Below are 23,052 nucleotides of genomic sequence, written 5' to 3' on the forward strand. Positions count from 1 at the left end.
CTCAACTCGTCGTAGCTTTGGCACAAGTTTATGAGCTCTGCTACGGTGCGCGGATTCTTGGCGATCAATATTTGAAAAATGTCATCGGCAATGCCCTTCAAAATGTGCTTCAATTTCTCATTTTCAAGCATAGAAGCATCCACACGTTTACACAGGTCGAGAACCTCTTCAGTGAACAACCCGGCAAAACATTCACCTGTTATATACAGGTGAATGTTTCACCGGGTTGTTGCGCTCGCTCTCGTAACCGCTGCTCGGCGTGCAACTTGTGGACGGCGGGGCAACCAAAAACTTCAGCGAAACTGGCCTTGAACGCAGACCAGGACTGAAAGTCGGCTTCGTGATTTTTAACCCTTTCGCTGTCACGGATGTACCGGTACGTCATCGCGCTTCCCCCCCACAGTGTCACTGACGTACCGGTATGTTCTCTATAGTGCGTTCAAAATTTCGCGCCACAGCGCAAAGCTGGCGCTCCTGGATTGGCCACGCTATCTGTTGACTCTTTCTACAAGTTCGCCCCGACCTGTGTTACTCCATGTATTGAAGAGTACCGCGTGACTGCCACTCCCCACTTTCTCTTTGCTGAGTGGCGCGGTGGCTCCGGTGTTCGCTGTATCATGTGTCGCGCGCTGTGGTTTTGGGTTCAAGGGTTGTTCTGCCATCTTCGCTGGTTTGAACGTTTTTATTTTTCTTCTGTTGGTGTGCCTGCTATGGCGCGGCGCGTCAAGTTCAGGCGCACGTGCCGTTGCCTCTCCTCTCCGAAAAGAGTGACTCGTTGCTGCTTTCACTCTCTCGCCGCACCCTCGCTTCCGTCTTGCAGCAGTAAATGTAAAGCCCTCTGAACTTTGTTTAGCCTTTTTCCATCTCCCTCTGTCTTCTTGATCACGCAACGTCCCATTGCTCTCCGTTGTGGGGGCGACTGAAAGCGCATCCTCCCTGCGCGCGGTTACTTTCGGATGGCTCAGCGCACGGGACCTTCGTCTGCTCACTGGAGCGGTGGCTCAATTCCGATTCAGAATACGAGCCGAGCTCGGATTCGGACTCGGACAGAGTCGCATGCGAGGAAGAGGGTTCCGCATCGTCAGATTCGGATGTTGAACGGATTTTATAGTCAGTATGATGATGGTGATGATGATGTTTACTAACAGCTGCAGAACACTGAAATGTGCATGTTGCATTGACTATGTTATTTGTATACCAATCATAATCAAAAATAAATTGCTATGATCGTTCCCTGTTATGCTCGTTCCCTGAAACCAAGCCGACACTGGGGGTGCGTCACGGCCAGAAAGGTCCGACAGCGAAAGGGTTAAACCACAGGTGAGCCACACTCAATAGGTAGAAGATGACGGCATTTAACTTGGCGGTATCGTCCCATCGATTGTGCAAGCTCACCCGTTGATATGTAGACAACCAGTCATTGATGTCCTGATCATCCGTACCACTGAAAACCGCTGGATGGCGTTGCGAGAGAGCGCCAGAGCAGGCAACGGGGGGTGGTGGCGACGTCGGCTGGGGAGAGTCAGGCATGACGGGAGGCAGAGTCCGAGACTGGAGTTCCAGGGTGTAGAAGTTCTTGAACACCCCGCACCTTCCACCAATTGTAATGGAGAGTTTGAACAGTCCAGTTGGTAGTGTCTATTCGTAATCGAGAAGGAAGGTCACGCAGAGCAGGAACAGCTGGTCGCCCGAACGGCTCACGCTCGTGCTAAGCACTGGCGATGACACTGGCGTGCCAAGCACTGGTTTCACTGCAGGCACGGAACAGACAATCTGGCTGGCCTTGTCCTTGTGCTCTTCTTCTTCATTACAAGATCAATTCAAACCATATTGTCACGAAAAGTCAATTGAAGATGCACCCGGCATTGGCAGGACGGGCAGTTCTACAAGATGGCGTACACAAAACTCAAGCCGGCGGTCTCAGCCTCTACTTCTTCAGCGCCCACCTCTTGCCGAGCGCGCGTTCCAGTCACTTCTTTCTCAGCGCTGGCGCGCGACACCTAGTGGCATTCCTAGCGGCATTATTCCCCCGCCAAAAGAAAAGCATCGACTCGATGCTTACTAAACCAGGATGCTTACTAAAAGAAAGTGGAAGTGAGGAAGTCTGCGGAAGAAGGCGTTTCCCCCTCTTGGCCGGCGGAGAAGGGAGGCTTCGTTCCGGTCGCGAAGCTCCCCACATCTCAGTAAGGTGCCTGGTGGTGGTCTCGTGCTGACGATGCCCTCTCGCTGAGAGCATATTTCCCCCCCTCATCTCCACCCCCCCATTTTACCAAGAAATTATGCCTTCCAACCACAAAAATCGACTGTCGCGGACAATCTCAGTCCCTTTCCACGTAAGTATGAGGCTGGGAGCAGGAGCTATGGCGCTTGAAAGTAACCTGGGGCCTGACGAACCAACCGACTGAGCTATTTTCCTGGGCAACATTCAAGGGTCATGAGTTCAAATCACCTGTCATGTTCCTTTTTTCCCCCTTTTTCTTCTTTTTTTCTTTCTTTTTAATGTCTTTTTCTTTATTTTATGACTGTACGAGAACCCTCCTAAAAAAAATTATATACATCCTCAATTAGGTATGGCGACACGTGCAAGTCATAAATACCAGGTTCTCTAGCCGAGTGCCATCCGTGCGGTATAACCGAGCTCAGATTGGTCAACCTTGACTGATCAAATAGGGCACCACTGTAGGTTAAATGAGGCCTACAACTCCTGCGGGACCCGCCATGGTTGCTCAGTGGCTATGGTGTTAAGACTGCTGAGCACGAGGGCGCGGGATCGGATCCCGGCCACGGCGGCCGCATTTCGATGGGGGCGAAATGCAAAAACACCCGTGTACTTAGAATTAGGTGCACGTTAAAGAACCCCAGGCGGTCGAAATTTCCGGAGTCCCCCACTACGGCGTGCCTCATAATCAGAAAGTGGTTTTGTCACGTAAAACCCCATGATTTAATTTTTAATTTAACTACTGCGGGGACGGTAGAGTATCCGTCTCCCGTGCAAGAGGACCGTGGTTCAAATCCCGGTGCCGCGCAATTCTCCACCGGAAAATACAAAAAAAAAATGTGTGTTGAGAAAATTGCACAAACAGGCCTGGAATGCGGCCTGATCCCGGCGACTAGAACCGGTAACGCACTCTCTCACCAGAGCAGGATTGGCCGCCCTGGTGCAGTACTTGGCCACAACCTCCCATATGAATACAACAATCAAACCCCGGCCCTCAGTCAAAGGAGGACAAAAGAAGCATATACAGTGCTAAAAAGCGGGCACGTACTGTGCTACCGGGGCTTAGCAGAGAGACGAGAACTAGGAGTCGGATTCCTGATTAATAAGGAAATAGCTGGTAACATACAGGAATTCTATAGCATTAACGAGAGGGTGGCAGGTCTTGTTGTGAAACTTAATAAGAGGTACAAATTGAAGGTCGTACAGGTCTACGCCCCTACATCCAGTCATGATGATCCGGATGTCGAAAGCTTCTATGAAGACGTGGAATCGGCGATGGGTAAAGTCAAAACAAAATACACTATACTGATGGGCGACTTCAACGCCAGGGTAGGCACGAAGAAGGCTGGAGACAAGTCAGTGGGGGAATATGGCATAGGCACTAGGAATATCAGGGGAGAGTTATTAGTAGAGTTTGCGGAACAGAATAATATCAGGATAATGAATACCTTCTTCCGCAAGCGGGATAGCAGAAAGTGGACGTGGAGGGGCCCGAACGGCGAGACTAGAAATGAAATAGACTTCATACTCTGCGCTAACCCTGGCATCATACAAGATGTGGACGTGCTCGGCAAGGTGCGCTGCAGTGACCACAGGATGGTAAGAACTCGAATTAGCCTAGACCTGAGAAGGGAACGGAAGAAACTGGTACATAAGAAGCCGATCAATGAGTTAGCGGTGAGAGGGAAAACAGAGGAATTCCAGATCAAGCTTCAGAACAGGTATTCGGCTTTAACTCAGGAAGAGGACCTTAGTGTTGAAGCAATGAACGACAATCTTGTGGACATCATTAAGGAGTGTGCAATGGAAGTCGGTGGTAACTCCGTTAGGCAGTATACGAGTAAACTATCGCAGGAGACGAAAGATCTCATCAAGAAACGCCAATGTATGAAAGCCTCTAACCCTACAGCTAGAATAGAACTGGCAGAACTTTCGAAGTTAATCAACAAGCGTAAGACAGCTGACATAAGGAAGTATAATATGGATAGAATTGGACATGCTCTCAGGAACGGAGGAAGCCTAAAAACAGTGAAGAAGAAACTAGGAATTGGCAAGAATCAGATGTATGCGTTAAGAGACAAAGCCGGCAATATCATTACTAATATGGATGAGATAGTACAAGTGGCTGAGGAGTTCTATAGAGATTTATACAGTACCAGTGCCACACACGACAATAATGAAAGAGAAAATAGTCTAGAGGAATAGTCTAGAGGAAGAGGGCTGGGGTGCGTTTGGCAGGCATTCTCAGATCATGAACAGCAGGTTGCCATTATCCCTCAAGAGAAAAGTGTATAATAGCTGTGTCTTACCAGTACTCACCTACGGGGCAGAAACCTGGAGGCTTACGAAAAGGGTTCTACTCAAATTGAGGACGACGCAACGAGCTATGGAAAGAAGAATGATAGGTGTAACGTTAAGGGATAAGAAAAGAGCAGATTGGGTGAGGGAACAAACGCGAGTTAATGACATCTTAGTTGAAATCAAGAAAAAGAAATGGGCATGGGCAGGACATGTGATGAGGAGGGAAGATAACCGATGGTCATTAAGGGTTACGGACTGGATTCCAAGGGAAGGGAAGCGTAGCAGGGGACGGCAGAAAGTTAGGTGGGCGGATGAGACTAAGAAATTTGCAGGGACGGCATGGCCACAATTAGTACATGACCGGGGTTGTTGGAGAAATATGGGAGAGGCCTTTGCCCTGCAGTGGGCGTAACCAGGCTGATGATGATGATGATGATGATGACCTTAGCAACTTGCGATTCGCTGATGATATTGCCTTGGTTAGTAACTCAGGAGACCAATTGCAATGCATGCTCACTGACCTGGAGAGGCAAAGCAGAAGGGTGGGTCTGAAAATTAATCTGCAGAAAACTAAAGTAATGTTTAACAGTCTCGGAAGAGAACAGCAGTTTACGATAGGTAGCGAGGCACTGGAAGTGGTAAGGGAATACATCTACTTAGGGCAGGTAGTGACCACGGATCCGGATCATGAGACTGAAATAACCAGAAGAATAAGAATGGGCTGGGGTGCGTTTGGCAGGCATTCTCAAATCATGAACAGCAGGTTGCCACTATCCCTCAAAAGGAAAGTGTATAACAGCTGTGTGTTACCAGTACTCACATATGGATGGAAACAACTTTATTCTGAATCCGGCAAATTTGACGACCCGGGCTCAGGTCTCGCATGAGGGGACTTCGAGGCCTTGCCTCGTCGCCGCCTCTCGGGCTTGCTGGACAGCCCACTCTTGTGTCTTGAGGTTGGAGCTGCGCAGAGTGGCGGCCCACTTCGACGCAAGAGCCTCCGGAGCTACTGCCATTGTAGCTAATGTAACCCGACACTCCCACAACCTGTGGGGCAGAAACCTGAAGGCTTACGAAAAGGGTTCTGCTGAAATTGAGGACGACGCAACAAGCTAAGGAAAGAAGAATGATCGGTGTAACGTTAAGGGATAAGAAAAGAGCAGATTGGGTGAGGCAACAAACGCGGGTAAATGACATCTTAGTTGAAATCAAGAAAAAGAAATGGGCATGGGCCGGACATGTAATGAGGGGGGAAGATAACCGATGGTCATTAAGGGTTACGGACTGGATTCCAAGGGAAGGGAAGCGTAGCAGGGGGCGGCAGAAAGTTAGGTGGGCGGATGACATTAAGACGTTTGCAGGGACAACACGCCCACAATTAGTACATGACCGGGGTAGTTGGAGAAGTATGGGAGAGGCCTTTGCCCTGCAGTGGGCGTAACTAGGCTGATGATGATGATGATGTGAAAATAAGTAAAATAAATAAATTTTGCATTACAGCTGCGGTTCAGAGGAGTAGTGGTCCACAGAGCACTGTGGATGCTATTCTGGGTATGACCAGACTGTGCCACCTTTTCCTTTTCTCCTGTGAGCCAATCACAGCAGACAGGCTGAGAAGCAGAAACAAGTTTCTCGCATAAAAATCAGAGTGCACTCACCATCTAACACTCTCCCAGGTGAAGTGCTTCCTTCTCCCTGCACACATGACGTACTGCCAGTCTTCCCGAGTCAGGGGCAGCCTGTCTGGCTGAGCTTGCTTTGATGGCCGTCTTACTGCTGGCAAGGGCTGCCAAGGTGACATAGAAAGCAAAAAATTAGCCAGTCACTTCCACCAGCAGTCTTGGAACAGGGCAAGTTTTCATGCTCAAGACTGAAAACCACATCTTTCTGCACTGAGCATACCGTTAAATTACGGACAAGCACCCCACCCATGCAACCACACCCCATTTTTCAAGTTATTTGAAACTGGCACCAACTATTGAGCAAGTGTTCCCCTCCTTTCTCCATAGTGTTTACCATTACATGCATCTTCGCCAGCTTCAGTCTCTTTTTTTAAATGTTGCCGTTCAACCAACTTACAGAAAATGGTGTATTTAGTGAGGATGAGAAATTTATTGTTTAGCTACCTTTTTACTGAGGCCTGTCAATGGCACCACATAGCCAAGTGTCTTTTCGCATAGACTGTCAGTTGCCATTTTCGTCAGATGCTTCAGTTGTGAGAGGTGTCGGTTATCAATGTGGACTTGGTATGCAGTGCTTTAGTGTTACTGTTATGTATGCAATGCGACAGCGGAAGAAAAGGTTGCACTTGTGGAATGGCACTGGTGAACCTAGATAATTGTGAACTGATGTTTGTTCTGTACAACCAGAAGATTTTGGGCTCTTTCAGGCCAAATGCATGAATCTAATTCTTGGGTTGATCTCAGAGGAGTCATCTGATATTTTTGAGGGCGATGACATGAAAAAAACACAGTAAATGCATCTTAAATAAAGCTTTTGAGTCAAACAAAAACTGTTTGGTCATGACTGTTCCACCACCGACTTGAATTAGTGTCTGCGAATGAGAAAGGGCCCTCCCCCAACAATTCTTCAATTATTAAGGCGAAACCTTTAGATAACTCACGGGTTGAAAATTTGACCGGCCCGTATTATGGCACCAAAATTTAATGGCACCAAAATTGGGAGTTGAACCCATGACCTTTGGTGTTAATTATGGCAAATTTAATCAAGGCACAGTTAATTAAGGCACTTGAAACCACAACCTTCGGCAGGAGTTGAACCCACAAGCTATGGTGTTAACTAAGGCGACGTTGAGGCACAGTTAGCACTCGAACCCACAACCTTTGGTGGGAGTCGAGCCCGCAACCTTTGGTGGGAGTCCCACCCATGTTAGAGGAAATAACGCATTCGAATGAGAATGTGAAACAATTTAATGAATATCGAAGAACGCGCAGGCTTTTACCTTCACCCTCTTTAGCGCACGCTAAAGTGACTGTCAATTTTCTTACTCTAGGGGGAGGGCGTGCTTGCTCACAATTTTACAGTAGTTTCTGCTAAGTATAGGCCTATAACGTGCAACTCAAAGCAGAAAAAGAAAAGCTGTAGTTTGCAGTTTCACTCTGATCCCCTGTCCATCTCTGCATTGCACCCTTGGTCATTCTCAGCAGCAGAACACCGCAGTGGCTAAACATTAGTGCTCCTGTATCACTCAGCTAACAAGGTGCATGTGCTTGCACAGTAACATGTTCACCACAAGTCAGACGGTTACGGTAGAGTAATCTCTGCCACCGTACATGGACTTGCAGAAGGCCTGGATGAATACCGATCTTGCGTGGCAGTCATGAGAAAAAGTAGGCTCTCATTTGGCACACCTATGGAAGCGGTCTCCTCCACTAACCTCGAGCTTTGCTGGGCCCTTGGAGAACTTGCTCAGGACCCTGCAGGGAAAGTGAAACCAAGCACACCCTTTCAGCCACATGTCAAAATATGCAAGTTGAATAAATGGGAAGAAGGAAAAACAATACAATTTGTATTTTATAGTGCAACATAGGCGTTTCCAGTAGTGTCTACATCATTTGCCATTTCCCTTATGGGCTTTGTGGTTTGTTTGTCTGTGAAATATGCAAATTGCTACCACATAGCTGACAACAAAAAACAAAGGAAGTGACGGAGATGCTTGCACAAAAGGCATCTACCCCTCTGTGGACAATATACTACATAGCTGGCCAAAAGGCAGCTTCTTGAAGACACTACGCTAAGGATCCACAAGGCAAGCCACCTAGGTATAATGAGGGTGTGTTAACTAGGGCTTGGTATTCATTAAAATTTTTATCCCATTTGATTGGAACAATTTAATGGATTTATCAGATTTGTGTACCTGAGCAAAAAACATGAAAACTGGCATTTATGAGCCTAAACTTTGGGAAAGAATGTTAAGTAATTACGTGGGCAAAAAAATATTTTGGCCATACCTGTACGGCGACCCCTTTGCTGTTATTAATGATTCCCATGCACTGGGCTTACAGCATTCTGTCTACTGGTCCAGCGAGCAGCTCAGCAATACTCGTTCTCTCTCCTTCACCAACAATGCCTGCTGTATGGCTCCGTGTCTCCACCATTCACTTCCACTGAGATGACTTTGGAACCGAAACCGTGGCTCTAAGCTTTGCTACTTCACCTTTCTGATTTGCTAACGTGCCTGCCTTCTTGAGTGCTGTGCTGGCCAGCTGTTACCTTGATTATTCACGATGGAATTTTCCCTCACCACAACTACCCATCCGATGACGGCAGGTAGTTACAGCTTGGACCACTTATAATGTAAAAGTTTACAGTGCAGAACTGGCTACAACACCGCCTTTTCTGACTTCCACTTACCTTCCCATAGAACTCCATATAAAGCATACCGCTTATAGTGCAGCTGCACAAAGTAAAGTACCATTTATAATGCGGCTTTCATGGGAAAATTCCGTAGACAAGTATGGTAGCGAGAGCTCTTCTCAATGAGGCTTGAGTATCTTTTCACCACACCTACCCAACATGAAAATAAAGTTTTCTCTCTCTCTCTCAACGAGGTGTACCGGCCATTGGGAGGACAGGGCAACAATAGCAATGAAGACGAAGAGGAGACGCGGAGCAAATGAATGAGGAACAAAAAAATACAAAAATCGGTGGTAGCCTGATGCAGGCAAGCGGTGGTTGGCTAGGCAACAGAGAAGCCTTCGCTTGGCCATATCAGCAGCGCACACTTTGCCCTGAATGCTGCTTTAGCCTGTGCGTGCCTGTTGCGATGCACATCGATGCACATTTTTTATATAGTGTTTTAGCGCGAAAACCTTTTCACACATACAAAGGACAGATGAGCAAAACATGAACAAGGTGAATGCAGGAGCCAACGTTTCGACAAGTGGACTTGTCTTCTTCAAGGCGACGTACGCTTTCCTCGCCACAGTATATATAGGTGAGGTTCTTCTAAAGGGGAGAGGGTGTGAGGCGGGACGGTGCGGAAACACAGGAAAGGACACACACAAGCGCTAAGTTTCAACAGAATGCTCACTGGAAGCCGGATCACTATATATATATATATATATATATATATATATATGGATGCATCAAGATGCGACAGTTCTTTCCTTCGCAAAGATAGTGAAGGCATGCTAACATAATCTTGGCCTAGCTTCTCAATAGTTGCAGTTTCAGTTATCATTATCAGTCTTCAACTAGACATGGCAAAAGAATTCGCAAGGTTCTGAAGTCAGAATGCTACAGACAAGCCTGAGCATATCGTCATTTGCTGGCATCCCTGCTTTTTGGCACCTTGGATGAAAGAGGTAAAACATTGACTCCAGAATTTTCTTCGCGTCACAGACCAAGTTAGTGAATCTACTTGGAACCATCCACAACCTGGGCTGCGCATGCCGGCTCCTCGGAGGCAATCGATGCCCACATGTGCATTCCACACACTGGAGCCTTTGGACATTCCCTGCAACGTTTGCAACATGCTTTCCCTAGAAACAAAGTTTGCAGTAGAGCCTAACCAATGTGCCCCTGAACTGCTGTCCCATGTGTGTCGCATCTCCAGTCCTGCGGTTGATTCAGAGGAATCGCACTGCATCCCGAAAGAAGTCAATATCCTGACCCGATGTAAGCAATGATTATTGAATATTCCTGTCAAACGCATTGAGTTCTTTTTTAAGGAACATACATTATGTGTACTCCCCACAGATAAGGAGGGAGGATATGCTGTAATGTTGCATGGCTTCTTTCTGTCTAAAGCCAATGAAACAGTTTCTGCTCTTCCTGATTGCCGAGTCAATGCGTGCACGTCAAAAATCAAGAAAAGGGCAAAAGACTAATGCAAGAAACTCAACCTAGACAACGTGGTGCCAAAAATAGGGAAATGCAAGAAGGATTTCTTTTACGTCCTCTTTAGTGCAAAAATGCATAAGCCACAAATTACCTTAAGGGTCATAGTGTCTGAAACAGACACGTGGCAAGATCCCCTTGCCTTGTTCTTGCCCACATCTTGGAGGTAGATGACCCTTTTCTAGTGAAAATATCTCAAGAAGTCTTGAACGTTGTGCCCCCTAGTCCAACGAAGGCCTTTGTGCCCTCTCTATAGATATAAAGGACTTCTACTACTAATTAATATGTGACACATTGTTTGAATGCATAATGAATGCCTTAACACAATTTGGTTAGATCAATTTTAAAGGTGCATTTGGTATTTCGTCAAGGCATCAGTTGGAACTTGTAACCATGACTCGACTTACATCGAATGGGATAGAAAACCCTTTATTTAAAACCAAGACGTTTGGATTAGATCTCGTGTCCCGTCTACCCTTGGCAATTCTTTTGTATCAAGTCGTGACAAAGTACTTTTGACGCATCTTAAGGGCACAAAAGTTTTTAAATGTTTTAAATACATGGATGAGTACTTGTTTTTGCTTAAGTATGAGAAAAATTCCTTCGAATCTGAAGCCTCCAACTTACTAATGTTGGTTTGAGATTGTTTGCAGCCCTTCGAACTCACACACAAAGTTCCAGGTGATGATTGGTCTATGAGGTTCCTTAATATATGTTTTCATTTTCATGCAAACCGCATGTACTAGTCTTATGAACATATGGGGAAGAAACCATTGTTGCCATTTAGCTCCTCAAACTCGAAGTTGGTTAACAAGAGTATCGTCAAACACTGCTTTGATAATGTTCGCAAAAAATCCTGCTCCCATCTTGCAGTGCCAGCCTTAACAGCCAAAAGACTCGCCTCATGCAAGCAGGATATCCTGACCACATTCTGGTATCGGGTGCAGAGGCACTACTCAGGAAACGACCTTCCAGTTGTCAGGATTGCAAAACAGCTGTCTGTGAAGGCCGAAGAAAGTTTGCCACTATGCCATACCTGCAGAAAATATCATATCCCACAACATAAAAGAGGTGGGTGCTTGGGCAACCGTTAGCATGGTTTTCACAGCCCTGAACAAGCTGAGAAAACTGCAAAAGCAACAAGCCAGTTGCTGATAAAAAGGGTAGGCTGGAACAAGAACCATAGAACACGGTTCGTGCCTTGCAAAGAAGGCGTTGTAAACCACATACTGCTATCGTGTGGTAGACACTACGTCAGGCAAACCGGGTGATGTCTAAACGATAGGCTGGTTAATGTAGAGAAAGGTCGTGATGGCTGGTTAGCAGCCCACTGCAGCTTGAGTGGTTGCTTGCCTCTTTTGCAAGAATGTTTCGTTGTGCACAAGCACAAAGAAGAAATAAGGGGGGTGATAACTGAAACTGCAACTATTGAGAAGCTAGGCTGAGACTGTGGTAGCATGCCTTCACTATCATTAACAAGGAAAGAAATTCATATTTCAATGCATCTCTGTTTGCTTATACCCAAGTTGTAGCACAGCACAAATAAACAGTGATCCAGCATGCAATAAACATTCTGCTAAAAGTTAGCGCTTGTGTGTGTCCCTTCCTGCGTCCGTGTGAAAATGTTTCCCCACTCAAACACTATATGAAAGGCTGTACAGTACTTTGAAAGTGAAAGAGCCACCTTGATAACGAAAGTGAGGGCACTGTTGGCACAGGCAACACTCAAATGGCGGCAACTTGATAAGCAGTTGCCACGTTTTCGACATTGCGCACATGCAAATAAGTTCAAGCAATAAAACAAGACACTGAACAGAGTTTAAAATTTCGGTCGTCTTTTTACGTTAGTTCTGTAGAGTAGTGGCACTGCCGCAGGGAATTTCTAATAATCAAGGAATTTTTTTTCATTATTTTTTTTTCTTTTTACTTTCTCTGTTTCATGCAAGATCACAGGTGCTCAGACAATGGTTCCTTGGATAATGAGTCCCCAGACATGAACCTTTCAAGGTTTGTAAATTTAAATGGACACAGACATCCCGGTCACATGCTTCGATTCTTGGGTATGCATGGCTGCTTCGTCTACATGTGTTGCACATGTGCAGCCTTTGAAGAATGCTGTTTTGATTATAGTTTGGTGTCATTTTTGGTGCGAATATTCATGACACCGGCAACTTACGCTATAAGCAATCTATGCTGTACTGGTGGTTCCCAGACACCTCCCAGACAACTTAAATAATGCAAAAGGATGGACAGTTGGGTGAGTTGGTACGGTAGCATATTCTTGGTTTATATCATGAAGGGACACAGATGAAGACGAGAAGCTGACAGGATGAGCACTCATTCTCTCTTTTTTAATCTTCGTCTGTATCCCTTCACACTATAAACCCAGAATATGTTTCCAAACAACTACCAGACACCTCTGCACTGATGCACTCATACAAACTGCTTTCTATGCCGATTCTCAGTGTGCACATGCCGGGCTGTTCAGGACGTACACCAAACTTCTTACTAGTGTGGCATGTTATTGCGACTCAGGGTTAAGGACGAGAGACAGACTCTTGGAACTGACAAAGAGGAGATGAAAAGATTGATACATTAGGTACAGATATAACAGAAAATAGCATACAGGCACATAGCATAATAGCATACCGACACAGCGGCTGGTGGAGACTATCGTCTCACAATGGCCCAGTTCCACCTTAAATCCCTTTAGTGATCCATCGTCGGCAGGAACGAGGTGAGACAGGAGCTTATGCCCCCAGCGTTGCATTCCCCTTTCATCATGGCAGCAGTCTTGGCGCGGCATTCCACCGGATTCCTCATTTTAACCCACGGGAATGGGTCAGCAGTTTCGTGGAACATTGCAGGTTGTCACTCACAAGGGCAACCACTTCACAAGAACCAGGGAGGAGGAGGCAACGCCCATTGCCTCAATGATAGGCATGCAGTGTGGCACAACACATGTACATTTCTGCTCTTACTCAGATGCCACAAGCCTAGTCCTTGCTGTACCTTCAGACTAATGGAGCCACTATCGTGCCTCTCAATATCCTTTCGTCACATTGGTATAGAGCCTTACGACCCACTGTGGTGGGAAAACATAGGGCTAGTATTATTTCAATATGTAGTATGTGAGAATAACCTGCCCCCCATGGCTCATGACATTGTGTACTTCCTTTTCAGCCACATCGTCCTATGTCCATAAACTCCTCAGTGCTGAGGCCATGTCTTACTCCAAGAACAAGGGAGAAAGTTACAGCATGGGAACCAACGGAGACAAAGATAGCCCACAAAGTACACGGACACAACGCTGACTTTCAACAGAAAGTTTATTTTGCCAGTGCACAGCTAGCTTTAAAGTGGACCCTTGGCAACAAGATCACACATGCACACAGAACCTGCTCATACCGTTATCACACGCTGGCATATGAATCAAGGTAGGTAAGCTCTTCTTCAAACGAGGTTATCGAGGGACAACCGACACAGTTATTTCCTGCATGTGAACTTGCAGCAGCCTTGACTATTTCTTCAGTAAGGCTTGATTTGCTACTAGATACAATCTTGCATTTGTCAAAGACCGATTTGCACCAACAGTTGCAACACAACAGTGCACACCTAGATAACCTTGAATAGTGTTGTTAACATTGTTGTGATGTTCCCTAAGCCAATCATTAATGCATCGGCTGGTTTGCTTGATGTAGACCTTACCACTAAATAACTTAAAGCATTTTTTGTTGAATGCAGTTCTGTTCACTACTGTACCATCAGATGTCACCTGCAAACTTATCACCCGACAGAGTGCTTTAATCACACATTTGCCAACATGATTTCAATGCACGTTACCTCTAACCAGACAAACTGGGGCTTCATTATTGCCTTTGTCACACCTGCCTACAACACCACAACCCAGGCGATAACGTTTTCCCCCTTCTTTCTGCTCTAGAGCTAACAGCATTCAACCTCTATCGACACCTTCCTTCCCTACTGCATTGGTTCATTATAGGTTTCTGAGGCTGCTTAATATACAGAAAAATGTCGGCAACTGGCTTGCTCCCTATGACACAAGGCTAGGCGCCGCATGTGTGGCCTGAGGTATTAAGCACCGCAAGACAACCCTGTATAACCCACATTGCAATTCGATAGAGTGGATTAACTAGAATCTCAAATTGTTGTTTGCAGCCTTTGTGCAGCAACACAGGGATTATGATGCCAGTTTTAATGAGAGAAGGCTCCTCATGCACTCCACAGTACGCCATTCAACAGGGTGCATGCCCACTTTCCTCAACTTTGAATGAATGAATGAATTCTGGGATTTTACATGCAAAACCACGATTTGATTATGAGGCACCCCGTAGTAGGGGACTCCGGATTAATTTTGACCACCTGGGGTTCTTTAAGGTGCTCCCAATGCATGGAACACGGGTTTTTTTACATATAATGCCCACCAAATGCGGCTGCCACTGCCAGGATTCAATCCTGCGACTTTGTGCTTAGCAATTTTGCAAATTTTCGGCAAGAAAATATGGCCCTGCAGATGGCCGGGGATCACCTAACATCACATAACAAGAATGCAGCAAGTTATTAGCAACTAAGATACATATCCATCAAGATATACTGTAAGGTCCTGTTTTATTAAAGGGAAGACCAAATTATATGCCAGCACCGATTAAAGCTCAGTTCTAGTATGTGCAGGTATGAAAAACATTTTTTTTATCAATAGATGAAGCAGTCTGCGCTGGACGCATGAAAGAAAACGAAGAAATGGGCTAGGGGAGAAGTGAGAACGAAGAAGTTGGAATAAAATGACGGACGACACCCGTCTCCCTGAGATTATGTTATTTCTGCTGCTGTTCTAGTTAGGAACGCTACATTTTGGCGCAGCCGACAGTTTTCGAAGACCAGCCATGTGGGTGACGTTTTTCATCGACCAGGCGTCATCGGAGTCTGTTGTGTTCACCCGATAACAAGTGCACGGTGAGCCAGCGACAGACCTTCCTCTCGAAGTTAGTTCTACCGCGCTGATCAACGTGGTGCTGTAACAAGCTGCAATCAGCCACCAAGCCCTCATGCAAACAGGATCAGTGACAGTGAATCTACAACTGCAGACACTGAGCGAACTCATTCTGGAACCCATACGAAGTGGCACCCTCAAAGAGGAAATGCCTGCCAGGAAGGTGAGCCTAGACTTGACTGTTATGGAACTGCAAAGGCACATTATGCAACAGACTGAAATAATGAAAACTTTTGTCCAAGCGCTTAATCGAGGGCAATCAGCATGAGGCATTGTTGAACCAGATGTTTTTGAAGGAAACTCGCAAAGTGCACACTACTAGCTGTGGTTTTTCAAGTATGCCTGTGACAAGTGTAGGTGGCGCTCCAACGACACAAAGATTTTGAATATGCGCCGCTATTTGGGCGGTATAGCCAGAAAATTGTATGATGTGCAACTCATGGATCATGGAACAACATGTTGGGAACTGTGGAAAAGCAACTCTTTCGCGGCTTTCACAGGCAATGCAGTAGAAAGATGGGATGTGGCACTACGATTCAGGTATACAGGTGGCTCTCTGCTTGAATACTGTCTTGAGAAGCGCCGCCTATTGTATTCTGCAGAACCGAAGCTGTCGTCTTCTGCTGTTGTAGCTTTGATAACGCAAGGATTGTGTATCAAGATCCGTAGTCATGTCCAGCTCAAAGGTCCAAGAACATTTGATGACCTGAACTTTCTACAGACCTCAGTGCCAAGAATTACACTGAGAAGACAGCCAGGTAGTAGAACAGAGCAACTTGATTCTCGTAAGCTGAGCGAGCATCTAGAGTCGTTTCCGTCATCTGAATGTGAAGATAGCTTCATAAACAAATCCCTGGGAAGCGTCAATCATGACCGTGAGGATGGTGAAAAACCAATTACCGATTTCATGGCAACCTACTTCCACATAATCTGTCTACCATGGATCACAAGCCCCGGAAAAAGAACTTAAGTGAGGCAGTGTATTTGGTGTCAAGCTTATCGTACGCACCCATTAAGGTAGACGGCATTGAAGTGAAAGCTCTCATTGACAGTGGAGCTTCGGTATCAATTATCAACAAGACTCAAGTGGATGCCGGTCATTTTGAAGTCTGCACGCTGGTAGAACATTGCGTGTCCAAGCCTACGATGGGTCAGTGACCATGCATAGTGAATGGGTAACCCTGGGTATTGAATTTCAAGGACATGCTATTACCAGTGACGTATTGGCAATTCCCAATGTCACCTACAATTTTCTTTTGTCCCGTCCAGACATGAAAAAATGAGATAAACCTCTATTGGGACGACAAAGTAATGGCCGAAGACACGATAAGAACAGAAGATCCTGGTGATGAACCTTGTGAATCAAGGCTAATTTTTCACCAGGAAGACATCAAGACTAACCCCTGAATGCAGAGATCTAACTTGGCTCGAACTTGACTTCTGGCAGTCTCAAGACAGCTTCGCCGCACGTCTTGAATCATGCTCGACCTTGCGGACGACTTGCGAACAACTTGGCTGGGCCGAAGTCCGCTCAAGTTTCAAGTCTGCTCCTGGGCTAGCTTGAAACTGACTTCGTGCGTTATTCCAACATGGCAGCCTCCCAAACGTACGTCGCGTGGAGGTTAGCTGCTTTCGGGTTTGCTTGCCACGCCATGGATACAGCATTTTCAGAGGATCATCCCTTGCCGAGAATTCCGCGACCTGGTCTATGTGACCGAGGGAACCCGATGGAGTTTTACGATGATGAACTGCTCAGTCGCTACAGATTCACGAAGAACACCGTGCGACAGCTTTTCGCTATGTTGCCTATCCGGGTAAGCAGGGACAACAGAGGACAACCTGTGTGCCTCCCATGCTGCAGTTGCTAATGGCTCTGATGTTTTACGGCACTAGAACGTTTTAAACAGTCGCCGAGGGTCAGGTCCGCATTCCTCAGTCAACAGTGTGCCGCGCAATTGAAAAGATGACTCTGCTCATTGCGAAGCACCTGCGCCCGATGCTGGTGCGCTTCCCGCAGTCGCCGTAAGATTGATTATGAGCGTATTTTCTCATCTCTAATGACTACACATGCCATCACTAGTTATTAACGCTCACGACCATATTTATGCTCAGCATGCCGAACTGTCACGCACTCGTTTGCCAAATACAAAACACACGCACGAGCATAATAAAAAGTAGCCCAAATGAGCCAGTCATGCAGAACATGTGCGCTTATCAGTTTTGTGGCACTCTCGCTTTTTTTTTTTTCTGCAGCTTTCTCTTTCCGCTTTTGCTTCAGGCTTCAGGTTGTTCCAGCATTTTTTTAGTTGCAGGTAATCCCGTGGTTGGCGTTATATTGTTTTGCTATTTCTTTTCATGTTTCATCTTGTTCAACGACACGACATCAGTTTTCTTGCATTATACAATATGCTTGTAGTCGTTCACGAGTACCGTGAGCAGGCTCTTTTCGTCTTCTGTAAAACGGGCTGCCGTCTTGCATTGCGGTGCATTCTCTTGGGAGGAAAGTATACGTGAGTGCGACATTTCAGCGTCAAAGCCTCTTGACAGGACAGAAATTTCGCATCAAATGCGGCACGCGGCCGTCGCGCGAGCCCAACAACTTGTTTTCCTAAAGACGACACTTTCCTAGCAGACGGCACATGCTGCCAATTTGCGATGTCTATGACTGTGCCACACTCTCCCTCTCGTTGTTCTTGACAAAGATTCCATGCGAAGTAGACAAGTCGTTTGCACATGTCACTTTATTTATTTATTTATTTATTTTGTTCTTTATCGGGTGTTGTCACCAATAGGGTCCATACGGCGCTCGGTCCTCCTCGTTCGCAACACATGTTGCAGTTTTTTTCTTGTTTGACTCCGGCCTAGTGCATTCAAATAGGTTGGCCTTTTCTTCAAAGGGTCACGTAGCCCGACCAGAACAAGGGCCGTCGTCTTCCTGCTGCAATACCTATAGCCGAAAAGGGACACGCGAGCTCCCTCAGAAACCGACCATATGCCTCGTCGTCTCGGCCTCTTGCATCCAGTTGCCGGCTCAGACGGCGCATGAATGCCTTGCGGCAATCGAGAACAAAAGCCGTTGAAAGACCATCATACGAACCAACCATTTCGTTTGCTTACCTACGGCCAGTTATACAAGCATGCAACAAGACCTCTAAGTTAAAAAGAAGCTAAAACAAAAATAAATGTGACTATAAAATTAATTTGCACTCAAATACACTGTCGCCTAAATGCAGAGCACTGACCTGAAAAAATGGTGGAACTTTCAAATCAAAAAGCATGCCAAAACACCGAAACTTGATGACCACCTAAACCCGCCGGTAACGGGTGCTTTCCGCAAGCAACACTGCGCATCTCAGCGGCGGACGTCGCCAGATGGAATAGATTTACCAAAACTATACTTAGCACTTATGCCTCGTAGAAATTCGGAAAGATACATACTTTTTTGCTGTACAACATGCCTTACGCTAATAAATTTATTAATAACCTCGAACACAGACGAGCAATCTATTTTTGCATTGAAGCACAATCTTCACTTGACAAAGCAAGTCAGCTTGAGCGTCTATGAAACGCAAAAGCCGACTTGGCCATTTTGAAGTCTGCTTCTTGCTTCGGGCTGACTTCGTCAAGTCAAGCCCAAGCACAATCCAAGTTAGATCTTTGCATTTGGGGGTAAGTACCTAGAGCTTACATGCATGGGTAGCTACCCTCCAGCAATGAAATCACATGTCGGTCCTTTCGAGCTCACAGATAAAACAGTAGTTCGTAGAACCTCCTGTAATATGTCCAGAGATAAAAAGGTGTGGCTGAAAAAGGAGTTGCACAAAATGTTGGATGCAGGTATCATCCGGCTTTCTGTATCCCCATTTGCTTCTCCCATAACTATGGTGGGCTCGGTGGCTGTGCTCCCGCACAAGTCATTAATCCTCTTGTATTCATCATGCAGGTGTTTGCCGTCGCTGCCAATGCGCTCTTCGCTGCTCATCTCGCCCTTTCCCCCGCCACCGTCTCGACTACAGCACCCAGCTGCTGTGATAACGGCATCTTATTCCTGCTTCCGCCCAACATGAACGCCTCATCCTGTCCGTCAACGCCACGACCCGGTTTTCTGTTCCTGGATGCCCAATGGAAAGCCGCATCACCACTGCCATCAACCGCCGATATAAAAGTGCTGCAACCAGCTTCGCCGCTCTGTGGGCTCGGTGGCTGTGCTCCCGCACAAGTCACTAATCCTCTTGTATTCATCATGCAGGTGTTTGCCGTCGCTGCCAATGCGCTCTTCGCTGCTCATCTCGCCCTTTCCCCTGCCACCGTCTCGACTACAGCACCCAGCTGCTGTGATAACGGCATCTTATTCCTGCTTCCGCCCAACATGAACGCCTCATCCTGTCCGTCAATGCCACTACCCGGTTTTCTGTTCCTGGATGCCCAATGGAAAGCCGCATCACCACTGCCATCAACCGCCGATATAAAAGTGCTGCAACCAGCTTCGCCGCTCTGTGGGCTCGGTGGCTGTGCTCCCGCACAAGTCACTAATCCTCTTGTATTCATCATGCAGGTTGGTAACAAGTATTCCCTGTTTGCAAAAAAAACTAGCAACTACTTCTTAGTGCAGCTGCCGAGCCCGCAGTGCTGCGTTTTTCTTGTGGCTGATTGCGGCAATGTTTTGCGTGCCTTGCTGCTTATGGCAGGTGATATCGAATCTAACCCCGGCCCTAACACTATCGACCAAGTGCTCGCTGAACTAAAGAATGTATCCGCCGGTCAAACCAAGCTCATTTTCAAAATACAAGACCTCAAAACTAAGATAAATTCCACTGAAGTTGCGATAGCCGGCTTGACTAAGCGAATGACCAATCTGGAGGCCCATTTCCAAGCTTTTTCAGATCTTCAAACCAATTTCGAAGCAATGAAATCTGAGAGTGCTGGGTTTGCTCGACATTTACACATTCTAGATGCGCGAATTGAGGATGCAGAAAATCGCTCGCGCCGCAATAATCTTATATTCTATGGCATTCCCGATAATAACCCATCCGAAAATTTTGCTGGCTCTGAGGAAACAGTCATCAACCATTGCTGTCAGAACTTGAGCATAACAATTAACCCTGAGAACATTGAGCGCGCCCATCGCCTTGGGCGTTACAAACCTAACCACACTCGTCCAATCATCGTCAAGTTTACTTCATCTAAGATTAAAGACACCATATTATCGAATGGTCATAAGTTTAAGCAAACTAACTTCAGCGTCGGCGTGGACTTTTCCCTCAAAATACGTAATGCGCGAAAGCATCTAGTCGCGTTCGCTAAAGAAAAGAGAACAAAGTTTGCTTTGAATTTTAAGACACTGCACATTGGTCTCAAGCGCTACATGTTCGACGAAACCACGCAAACAGTCAAGGAAATAACAACTCGGCCCTCACAATCAGATTATCAATCACCTCGTCGTGAACCCTCAGGGAAACGCGCCAAGAACGCTTCTTTATCTAACCTCTCGCTCTCCGTTATATACACTAACATTCGTAGTTTTATTCCTAAGCGTGAAATTATTTCTAGCCTTGTTTCATCATCAAGCAGCAACCTGCTTATACTAACTGAGACTTGGCTGAACGGTGACATGACAGACAACGAAATACTGACCGATCTACCAAACTTTCAAGTTTTTCGGAAAGATCGTAAAGATTCATGAGGAGGGGGCGTACTCATTGCCGTCAACCACGATTTATCATGTTCCCTAATACAAGATTCATCTGACCTCGAAATGTTGTGGCTAATCTTTCACGCAGCACCTAACACAGTTTTACTAGGCGTTTGTTATAGGCCGCCACATAGTAACCAGGATTTTTCCCGTCAGCTTAATAACGTACTAAGTCAACTGTCCGCAAAGCATCCGAATTCACACATCTTCCTCTTCGGCGATTTTAATTTTCCGAATATTGACTGGCATACCCAGCCCGCACCTATAGCTAACAATGGAGAAACGCGGGAATTCCTAGATTTCTGCAATAACCTCAACCTTACTCAGGTAATACTTGAACCTACCCGCGTAACACAGAACTGTGCAAATATTTTAGATCTCTTATTAACCAATCACCCAGACAGCGTTCAGCCCATTACATACCTACCTGAAATAAGCGACCACAAAGTAATTCACGCTAACCTTCTCCTTACGCCAAACCGGCGCCGCAAATACCATAAAACCATCCGTCTTTATAACAAAGGAAATTATAACGCCATAAATAATGAACTTAACGCGTTTTTTCAAGTCTTCTCGTCACATTTTTATTCCCGCAGTGTTCAAGAAAATTGGTTACTCTTCAAAGACAAACTCGAAAGTCTAACTAATAGATTCATCCCCCAAATTAGTTTTCACTCTAATTCACAAAAGCCATGGTTTACTAAAACATTGAAACGTTTGGATAACAAAAAGAAGCGTCTTTACCGTTCAGCCAGGTCTCAAGGGACGCATAGCGCATGGGTGAAATATCATGAAGCTGAACGATCATATCTCGCCGCTATTTCTGATGCCAAGCATACCTTTTTTCACTCGGACTTGCCGAATATGCTAACTAGTAACCCCAGAAAGTTCTGGCAAGTTATCAATCCGCATCACGAACCAGAAATAACCCTCACAGATGAGTCAGGCACAGTCTTCACTGATGCTGAGTGCGCTACTATGTTTAACTCTGCCTTCTCATCCGTATTTACAAAAGAAACTGAAATACCACCATCATTTTCAGCACCACCCTCAGTAATAAATTATGCTATGCCACCAGTTGTCTTCACGTCATCTGGCATTTCGTCCCTAATTGAAACCATGAAAATTTCATCTTCATCCGGTATCGACAATATTAACCCAAAGTTTTTGAAGAATAACAAGGATATTTGTGCGCAATTTTTATGCTTACTTTTTTCACAGTCACTGTTAACAGGTCAACTACCACGCGAGTGGAAAAGCGGTAAGGTCGTTCCAGTCTTCAAGTCAGGTAAAAAAAATTCTCCCCTTAACTACCGTCCCATTTCCCTCACCAGCGTACCCTGCAAACTCATGGAACACGTCATCTACTCCAATGTCATGAGCTTTCTCGATTGTCACAACTTTTTTCATTCTGCGCAACATGGTTTTCGAAAAGGCTTCTCATGCGAAACACAGCTGGCCATTTTTATTCATGATTTGCAGGCTAATCTTGACTCTAACGTACAGACCGATGCTATTTTTCTTGACTATGCAAAAGCGTTTGACAAGGTTCCTCACAAACGCCTACTACTTAAACTTTCATATTTGAACCTTCCCTCTAATATCTTTAAATGGATAGAAGAATTCTTGACTAACCGCTCACAGTACGTTACCGTTAATAATCACAACTCCAGTCCTATCCCAGTAACGTCAGGTGTCCCGCAAGGGTGTGTCCTCGGTCCGCTTCTGTTTCTAATTTATATTAACGATTTACCAACGCATGTCTCTAGTAATATTCGCATGTTCGCCGATGATTGTGTAATTTATCGCAAGGTTAATAACGCTTCTGACCAAACATCTCTTCAAGACGACCTTAACCGCATTCAGGAATGGTGTGCCAATTGGTTAATGGAACTTAACCCTCAAAAATGCAATATCTTGTCCTTCACGCGTCGCCGTAACCCACTTCATTTCCCATACGTCATAGCT

The 23,052-nt window shown here is 45.9% G+C and overlaps 1 protein-coding gene across 10 annotated transcripts in view; it reads right to left on the reverse strand.

Annotated features, from left to right (window-relative positions):
• The window catches only part of Grip163 (gamma-tubulin complex component 6), a 521,720-nt gene that overhangs the window by 360,418 nt on the left and 138,250 nt on the right, over positions 1 to 23,052 (reverse strand). For all 10 annotated transcript variants that reach the window (XR_011514995.1, XR_011514994.1, XM_070539799.1 and 7 more), the window contains 2 exons: positions 7,917 to 7,956; positions 6,178 to 6,305 (listed from right to left, as the gene is read on the reverse strand). Coding sequence is in view for 8 of the 10 variants with exons in the window: in XM_070539799.1 (XP_070395900.1) it covers positions 6,178 to 6,305; positions 7,917 to 7,956 (168 nt within the window). In the remaining 2 variants the exon portion in view is untranslated. The remainder of the gene's footprint in view (positions 1 to 6,177; positions 6,306 to 7,916; positions 7,957 to 23,052) is intronic.

This window comes from Dermacentor albipictus, chromosome 6, assembly GCF_038994185.2.
Source record: "Dermacentor albipictus isolate Rhodes 1998 colony chromosome 6, USDA_Dalb.pri_finalv2, whole genome shotgun sequence".
NCBI lineage: Eukaryota > Metazoa > Arthropoda > Arachnida > Ixodida > Ixodidae > Dermacentor > Dermacentor albipictus.